Source organism: Panthera uncia, chromosome B1 (assembly GCF_023721935.1).
Source record: "Panthera uncia isolate 11264 chromosome B1, Puncia_PCG_1.0, whole genome shotgun sequence".
In the NCBI taxonomy this organism is placed as follows: domain Eukaryota; kingdom Metazoa; phylum Chordata; class Mammalia; order Carnivora; family Felidae; genus Panthera; species Panthera uncia.
Window position 1 is genome coordinate 128,830,268 of NC_064811.1, and position 9,933 is coordinate 128,840,200.

Below are 9,933 nucleotides of genomic sequence, written 5' to 3' on the forward strand. Positions count from 1 at the left end.
ATGCTTTGGCTCTCTCCCACTCTAACCTCTTTTTTTTTTTTTTTTTTCCTTCCCCTCCCCCATGGTAAACCACAATTTCTTTATCCATTCATCAGTTGATGGACATTTAGGCTCTTTCCATAATTTGGCTATTGTTGAGAGTGCTGCCATAAACATTGGGGTACAAGTGCCCCTATGCATCAGTACTCCTGTATCCCTTGGATATATTCCTAGCAGTGCTATTGCTGGGTCATAGGGTAGGTCAATTTTTAATTTTCTGAGGAACCTCCACACTGAGAAGCCAATGATTTTTAAGAAGCTTGATTATGAAGGAAAAGAGAGTGAGAAGGGACACACACCTGAGGGAAGATGTGTGTCTTCAAGACGAAAAAGGCTGGTAAATACTGATGGGAAAAACAAGTGGAAGGGGAAATTTTGACAGTATGGGAAAAAGCCAATGAGAAAAAAAAAAGTCCCTGATGTAGTGAGAGGGGACAAGTGGCAATCTGGGGATTGTTTGTAATCAGTGCTCAAGAAGACAAGCACAGAATTTGAGAGCAACCATTTAGAAAATCTTACCGCCACTTGACAAAATAATTTTACATCTGCACAAATAGATTTTTAAAAAATGGGGCTATGCCTTTTTTTTCCCTCACAGTCATTCATATTTATTGTATTTAACAAAAGTTTCAGTGCACAACAGATCGGAAATTTTAAAAAAATCCAACTCTGGTCCTTAATCACAGATTGTTTGGGAAGTCCTAGAGAACAAGTGGAGTTTATAGAAGAAGGAAAGGACTCAATGCAATGGGTAGGAAAGAAGAAAATGGGGCTCACTTAAACAAGTTAGTTTGAAAGGGTATTGTTCTTCAGGATGAAATATGACATTGCATGTAAACATTTAAAATATATATGCCCTTGAACGTGATAACTCTACTTACATTTATCATAAAGAAATAATTAAGCAAGTGTTGTTCAACGGTAGCATTTTTATAATAAGACTGCTATTGTGGTCAATACCTCAAAGACCATAAAAGGGAATGGATGAAATAAGTGATATTATACATATGCGATAAGAGGAAACATCATTAGAAATGCTAACATATATGTCTATTTACTCATCCGAAAGGTTCAAACAGTATGTTAAAAATGAGTTTAAAAATGAGGTAGCAAAATAGCATATATAAATTGTCCAATATATGTAAAATTGATGTCTCCATTCACAAGGTTCATGGGAGAGCACTTTTCAAAATAGTAAAGGGGTTATCTCAGCAAGACAAAAATTTTGTGTGTTACTACTTTGGTTCTCCATAAATCTGTATATATATCCTATAACAATCACGTATCATTCTTATAATCAGGCAAAAAGGAAATAAAGCTATTCTCATTTTGGAGTAAAATGGTGGTATATAGAAAATGCGACTGGTCCTAGAATTTTTAGCAAATAAAGAGTGATAGCTTTCAGAAGCTAGTTCCAAAACTGCTTTTACAAGATCGAAAGATCTGAAAGTGGTTTCCTCTATAAGATGTAGTCTCTGAAGCATTCCTCTCTCTCCTCAACTCATATTCTATGTGCACTCCGACACCTGCCAAAAATCAGATTCTTCAATCACTTTTTCTCTTAAATGAATAAGATGCAGCTCTCTCCATACAAATGCTACCATTATTCTGCCAGAGATCTTTATGTTTCTGATCCAAAGGGAGCGATATCACAAAATTATCTTCTAGTAGAAGTTCTTACAGATTTTTATCAAGAGTGGGATATACTCTTAAGTGTAGATCTTAAGTGTTACACCGATATTCAGATCTGGGAACTGTCTCTGTCTGTTCTAGCCTCCATTTAAGAAGGACCTGACAAGGGTGCCTGGGTGGCTCAGTCTGTTAACCATCTGACTTTGGCTTGGGTCACGATCCTGCAGTTTGTGAGTTTGAGCCCTGTGTGGGGTTCTGTGCTGACAGCTCAGAGCCTACAGCCTGCTTTGGATTCTGTGTCTCCCTCTCTCTGCCCTTCCCCTGCTCACACTCTGTCTCTCTCTCTCTCTCAAGAAGAAACTTTAAAATTTTTTTTTTTAAAAAGAAGGGCATGACAAAATTCTTGATGGCTCAAAATAATAAAAACATTAGCGATCATATGAAAGACACAAAAATGGAATAAAGTTGTATGTTCCATCTGCACATCCACTAGTATAGAAAAATTCACAAGAGGGGCACCTGGGTGGCTCAGTCAGTTAAGCGTCCGACTGTGGCTCAGGTCATGATCTCATGGTTCATGAGTTTGAGCCCTAAGTCGGGCTCTGTGCTGACCTCTCAGAGCCTGGCGCCTGTTTCAGATTCTGTGTCTCCCTCTCTCTCTGCCCCTCCCCCCACTTGCACTCTGTCTCTCTCTCTCTTTCTCTCAAAAAAAAAAAAATCTTAAAAAAATGTTTTTAAAAAAGAAAAATTCACAAGTGTCGTTGAGGGGAGATTTAAGAATTCGGAGGCCGTCGGTTCATGGTGTCTGTGGAAAGGGCACACACGGCACCAAACAGCTCTTGGCGTGTTTTCTAAAGACACTGCGATAAACACCAAATACAGAATAATCACTAGTGTGTCAACTTGGGCAGTGTCCTGAGGAGAATTTTAAAAAAGAAAATACTTACCAATTATATGATACCTGACAGCTCCATTATCACCAGCATCCATATCAGAAGCCAAAATAGTGTAGGCAACCCCTGGCTCTTGGTTTTCCAGAACCTCAATGCTATAACTGGGGACAATAATCTCTGGTGCGTGATCGTTTTCATCTTCCACAGTACAGAGAATCGTGGTGGTGCCAGATAACGAAGGGACTCCCCCATCTCGCACAAGTACTGATGTGAAATAAAAGAGAACAGATTGTGGCCGTGAATTCATGCCTAGCATACACTGCCCCAACCAGACTGCATCAGACCAAACCACCTGGGTAGCACTGGGTCAAGCGCATTTTATTTCAAGACACTCTGCAGAAATGTAAAATGTCACCACTACCCTCCTGCTGCTTGTTTTTGTTTGTTTTCCATCGTCCAGGGATCCCTTACCTCGAAGGGTGAAAACTTCCTGAACTTCTCTGTCAAGTGTGGTGGTTGTCACTACCTCTCCAGTGTCAGGATTTATCTTGAACAACCCAGAGGAAGCACCTGGCATGATTTCAAACTGAAACTTGGAATTGATTCCTTAAGAAAAATAGAAAGAAAAACTTAGTAATTATCCCTTTGGAAACCAGTCATCTGTTTTCTTATTCTTTTTCCTGTGAACATGTCAGGCCATAGATGAAAAAGGCAAGACACTTAAACAGCCTTCAAATTAAGGTAAAACATCCAAAACACACACACACACACACACACACACACACACCCCTCTTTCGGCTGTTCTTGCTAAATAAAAGCCTCATGGGCTGAAATGCTTGATTTTCAAAAGTCTTAGGAGACTTCCCCACAGTGAATGCTTAAGATTTTTTCCCTCTCATAAAAGATTTCTTATGAGTGCGCAACCCTACAATATATTCCTAATTACTCCTTCTAACACCCCTGATTGTGATTTAATGACATAATTATAAGCTTGAGAGCCAAATGACAATTTCTTTAGATCAACCCTCTATTTAAAAACTTGTGCTCAGTTATGGTATTTTGTTTATTCTCCAGTACAGGAGGAAAGCACGTAGACTTGCTTATATGCATATTTTTGTTTTGTTTTTTTACTTAGCATTCAGTCTCCTATTTGGAGTGAGAAATGTGGTATCATGTTATCATGCATTTTGAAAATAATGTTTCCCAATTTGGGGGGTTTCATTTCTTCCCTAAGAAAAGTATTACATAATCTCCATCATTGATTATGAAGATCATTCATACCATTAACTTAATGAGTTTATCCCAGGCTGTTGTAGCTTATTTGCCCCTTATACAAGTTCCGTTTAATTATTTTCCTATCTTCTTTCTTAACTGACAAGAATCTAGGAGCAGACATAGTACTTAGAGTATATGATTTTATACTTCAATAAAAGATGAAATACTATTCTTTGGCCTTAACAACAACACCAAAAAACTTCAATTACAAATTTCCATCTTGCCAATCTTAAAAATTTTCATTCCCCTATGGTCTAGAGGCTATAACATAGGACTGAGTGCTGGAGGGAGTGGAATATAAGGCCAGTTTTATGTAAGAATAAATGTACTATGTCACTCAAAAGGGAAAGGATATTTGACATAGTCTGCAGGCATTTTAATGGCCTTAAGAGAAAATAAAGTCTAATAAGATACAATCAATAGGTTTGATATGGTATGATCAGAGGTCCCCCCCAAATACCATTCTATCAGTAGACATTAGGCTTATTATTCCACTAATGATTACTTAATAATCCTGGAGACTACTTTGGTCTCGTAATGATCACATAATCTCTCTTCTGTAGCCAAGACAAAAATTCTAAAAATTCTGGGCTGAATGTATTATTTCTGTCTATCTCTTAGTACATTATGAAAATGGTGTATACCATTTGGTGTCACTATATGGTGTCACATAGTGTGACACCTAATGGCCCAAGAGCCAATGGTGAATCAAACAGCTGCGGCCTCTGTCTTCAGGGAGTTGACATGGAGAACAGCACCATTTAATTTTGGACCCTTTATTTTTGAAATCAATTCACTCATTTATAGGATTTTATCATACATTATACATTATGTTATACCCTGCATTATATATTATTTTAATCTTTATTTAAAATGTTTAACATTTTAATTCCCAACACTTGTCAAACCCAGAAAATGTTTAAACTCAATTCTTTATATTTTCTCTTCCTCCCATTGTTCCCATTATTTTGTAGTGTGCCTTACCATTGTACCCAATATTTTCCTGACTTCTTAGAAACTTTCAGATTTTATTATTTCCATTATCCTATATAGCTTTGATTCCTGAGACAACAAGCCATTCACCTTTAATCCTCCTAGTATATTATGAAGGATAAACAAGATTCTTATTTATACCTATAGTTTGCATACATACATTTTTTACATACATTTCACACTCCCAAATTCACACCCTTCATAACTGAAATTATGTGAAAATAACTTTAAAATATGGTTCTTTTAGAATTTAATTAGTGCCTTCCTTCTTCCACCTTATACCCTATAATCATCCAGAAGAAACACAGCATCATCAAACGTGAGCACCAAGAAAATAAAAATAAAATAGAGATTATTCAGTCTAATTTCATCACCTTACTAACCATATTGGAAACAGGGATCTGAAGATATTCAGTGGTATACTTATGACATACACCTAGTGAGAGGTGTATGTGTGTGTGTGTGTGTGTGTGTGTGGACACATACATATATTGCTCTTAGACCTCAAGACCTATAGCACTGTGACCTCTTAATTTCTCCAAGACACCCCTCTCAATTCGGTTCTTTCCCTCTCCAGCCCAGACCCATGAATGATCACTTTCACAACTGTGACAGTTTCCTCAGTCTGGTGGCTTTTGGCCAAAGATGCCGAGCAAAGCCTTAAGCCAGCATCATTCCAACCATCTCTCTGCCCTCCTTGGATACCCAGCAGATAACTGGGGCTGGAAGAAAATGTCACTACAGCATAGACTGAGGCTGCAGAAATGTCATCATCATCCAGCAGTCCCCTTCCAACTCTCCTGTGTCATCCCTCTCCTATTCAAGGTCTCCCACCCAACACCTCTGGGCTCACTTCCACAGATGGCTTTATGTCATATTTCCCAGAGAAAATGAAGGCATCAGGAAAGCAGTCCCTCAACTTTCTGCGTCTACACTCAACTCTAACTCCTGGTTTCTGTTTCAATGGCAAGAGTAATCCTTCCAGTGCTCCTTTTAGGAATTTTCCTCATTTCTAGTCTTTCTCATTAATTATTTCCCTTAAATTATATTCTTCTCTGTCTAGAGGAATCAAGATATTTTTCCTTCTCATTATAGCTAAGCTTATTTTAAAAATGCTATCCGTTCTCTGCAGCTAGCTTGAAAATGTCATACCTAGCTATTCTTTCTACAGTCACCAAGACCTTCTGGTTATAAAATTTACTGGTTATTTTAGTTTTTATCTGATTTTTCTTCTCTGTGGCTTCAGATATTGCTCACTGATGTTTAAAAAGATGGAAAAGCAAGTTGACAATAAATTTCATATTAAAAAAAAGATGGAAAAGAAGGAACAAAGTGAAACAGATGAGAGGGAGAGACAAAAAAGATGGTGGAGGAAGGAATTCATCCCACCTCTTTCCCAATCCACTGTCTTCAAGTTTTTACCCATATGCAGATGACATCCATGTGTCTGCATTAAGCTTCAGGTCTTTGGTTGTCTCATTCATTCATGTGTTCATTCATTCATTTGTGTGTTCACTCATTCACGTGTTCATTGCACATATGCACATATACTGAGTGCCAGGCACTGGAAAGATACCCTTGAATAATAAGTAATTATCTTGGTTCTCAAACTTTCCCTCTAGTGGGGCAAGCAATTATATCAATGAATTATAGACAGTGTCATAGAAAATATGAAATCACTGAGGAAGTGGATCAGGGAAGACTCACCCGAGGTAGACAGTTTTTCATTACCTCATTAAATAAACATATACAGAGAGTGACAGTAGATGCTAAGGTACCATGCCAGGGGCTAAGAATATAACTTCCAGCAGGAAGGCAAATTCTCTCTCCTCACAGTGCTTGCAGAATAGCACGGCACAAGGATAAGTTAGCAAGCAACTACAATTCCACATAAGACATCGCTGGGAAAGTATGGTTGCCTTCTGTCTAAGCTGAGCCTCTAAAGATGAATAGGATTTAACAAGTAAGAAAGAAGAAAGAATGTTTGAATGCATTCAAAGTGAAATCCAAACACCTTAGTACAGTCTACAAAGCCCCACATTATATGGGTTCTGCTTATTTCTCCAACCTCTTCTCACGTACTCCACTGCTATGCTCCTGGCCCCGCTGGCTTCCCTTCTGTTCTGCAAACATGTTTCATTTCTTTCTGTCAGGTCTTAGTAGTTGCTGATCTCTCTGAATGCTCCTCTCTCAGTTCTTTCCGTGGCTATCATGAAACTATTGTTGTCTTGGATCTAAATCCATCCTGCTCTGCTCTGCCCCATGATGCTGGGGCTGGGGATCTGTAAGCCACAGTCTTGTCTTGCCAATGGACTCCATCCTCTGGTCTGCTGCCAGGGGACACCAGAGGGAGAGTGAAAGTCAGAAGGAGAGGCGATGGGACCCCCTTCTGTTTGCTTGCTGTCTCTGTCAGCGCTGTAATTTCATCTACTTTAGTAACTGCTCATGACTTTCAATCTTCTGGCACTCCCAGAGCCAGGCTCTGCAAGGCCCTTTAATTTTCTCTTTAGGTTCTGATAACCTTGACCTCTTCTAGGGGTGATAGCTGTTTCTATGGTTATTTTTCCTGGGTTATCTCCGGATTCCCTTTTGCTTACTTAGCCTTCCAACACCTGTATTATAATCTCTGGTTTTCCTGGCTGCACCTGACTGATAGAGAACTTGGCAGCAGGATGGGTCTCAGGTATCAGGGATTCTGAGTTTGGTTATGTCTTTGGCCTTGCATACAGTGATGGGTTCTTTGATTATGGGAAATGGGATACTAGTAGTTCATGACTTGCAGTGATAGCACAATCAATTAAATTATCACCTGCATTCAATTATGAGGAAGTTACTATCAAAGGACTCAAATTCCTTAGAGGACCAAATGGCCGTATGATAGTAAAAAGGAGTATGATGTGAGATAGCTGTTTCTGAACTGTACTAGGAACTTACAGAAAGAAAACTACAAGTTGAAGCTTTAAACCTGCAGCCAAGTCATAACTAAAAACCAGAAAGCTTCTTGCAAGCCCTAAAATTAATCTCCCTGAAGATCAGACTCAAACTGAGTGGCAGACACAACAGGTAACTTCTAGCAAGGAGACGTTTATTCACATGAAGACCTATAAGTACAGTCATCCCAACATATTGCAGGCAGTCATGTGCAAATCTGGCTCCACTTCTAAAGAGTGGCACAATTTTTCTAATTTATATTAGAATAAACCTGGGGAATATGTGTGGAAATCATCTCTGAGGATGTGAGACCCAGGAAAATAAAACACAATTTTGGTTTAGGCTGGAATTCTTGGTGTCATGTGTTAATTCATACAGTTATGTCTCTTGACAGTTTCTTTGATGGACTGATTTAATAGTGGCCTATCCTCACTGAGGTTGAGATGCCGCATCTTCTGCATACTATACAGTAAGATTCGAAAAGCTTGAAGAACTGGGAATGTTAGGACAGGTTTGCCATGTATGACATGCCCACCCAGCCCTCTACCCCTACCCTCAGTACATTTCCCAAGAGTTCAGAGGACCTTCCTTTACAAAGACTCTGGGAAAGATATCAGTTAGAAGGATGCCAGCATCCTTTAAATGCCCCTCTGCTGGGCACTTGTACCCCAATGTTTATAGCAGCACTCTCAACAATAGCCAAATTATGGAAAGAGCCTAAATGTCCATCAACTGATGAATGGATAAAGAAATTGTGGTTTATATACACAATGGAATACTACGTGGCAATGAGAAAAAATGAAATATGGCCTTTTGTAGCAACATGGATGGAACTGGAGAGTGTGATGCTAAGTGAAATAAGCCATACAGAGAAAGACAGATACCATATGGTTTCACTCTTATGTGGATCCTGAGAAACTTAACAGAAACCCATGGGGGAGGGGAAGGGAAAAAAAAAAAAGAGGTTAGAGTGGGAGAGAGCCAAAGCATAAGAGACTGTTAAAAACTGAGAACAAACTGAGGGTTGATGGGGGGTGGGAGGGAGGGTGGGGTGGGTGATGGGTATTGAGGAGGGCACCTTTTGGGATGAGCACTGGGTGTTGTATGGAAACCAATTTGACAGTAAATTTCATATATTAAAAAATTAAAAAAAAAAAAAAAGAGTCTTATGACAGCCGGCAAAGGCAAGGAAATTAAAAGCAAAAATGAACTACTGGGACCTCATGAAGATAAAAAGCTTCTGCACAGCAAAGGAAACAACCAACAAAACTAAAAAGCAACCGACAGAAGGGGAAAAGATATTTGCAAATGACATATTGGACAAAGGGCTAGTATCCAAAATCTATAAAGAACTCACCAAACTCCACACCCGAAAAACAAATAATCCAGTGAAGAAATGGGCAGAAAACATGAATAGACACTTCTCTAAAGAAGACATCCGGATGGCCAACAGGCACATGAAAAGATGCTCAACGTCGCTCCTCATCAGGGAAATACAAATCAAAACCACACTCAGATATCACCTCACACCAGTCAGAGTGGCCAAAATGAACAAATCAGGAGACTATAGATGCTGGACAGGATGTGGAGAAACGGGAACCCTCTTGCACCGTTGGTGGGAATACAAATTGGTGCAGCCACTCTGGAAAACAGTGTGGAGGTTCCTCAGAAAATTAAAAATAGACCTACCCTATGACCCAGCAATAGCACTGCTAGGAATTTACCCAAGGGATACAGGAGTACTGATGCATAGGGGCACTTGTACCCCAATGTTTACAGCAGCACCTTCAACAATAGCCAAATTATGGAAAGAGCCTAAATGTCCATCAACTGATAAATGGATAAAGAAATTGTGGTTTATATATGTAATGGAGTACTACGTGGCAATGAGAAAGAATGAAATATGGCCCTTTGTAGCAACATGGATGGAACTGGAGAGTGTGATGCTAAGTGAAATAAGCCATACAGAGAAAGACAGATACCGTATGTTTTCACTCTTATGTGGATCCTGAGAAACTTAACAGAAACCCATGGGGGAGGGGAAGGAAAAAAAAAGAGGTTAGAGTGGGAGAGAGCCAAAGCATAAGAGACTCTTAAAAACTGAGAGCAAACTGAGGGTTGATGGGGGGGGGGGGGGGGGGGGGGGGGGGTGACAGGTACTGAGGAGGGC

At 39.4% G+C, this 9,933-nt stretch overlaps 1 protein-coding gene across 1 annotated transcript in view; it reads right to left on the reverse strand.

The window, feature by feature from the left end:
• The window catches only part of DCHS2 (dachsous cadherin-related 2), an 89,797-nt gene that overhangs the window by 55,447 nt on the left and 24,417 nt on the right, over positions 1-9,933 (reverse strand). The window contains 2 exon segments of the mRNA XM_049632354.1: positions 2,619-2,828; positions 3,036-3,170. Coding sequence (XP_049488311.1) covers positions 2,619-2,828; positions 3,036-3,170 — 345 coding nt within the window.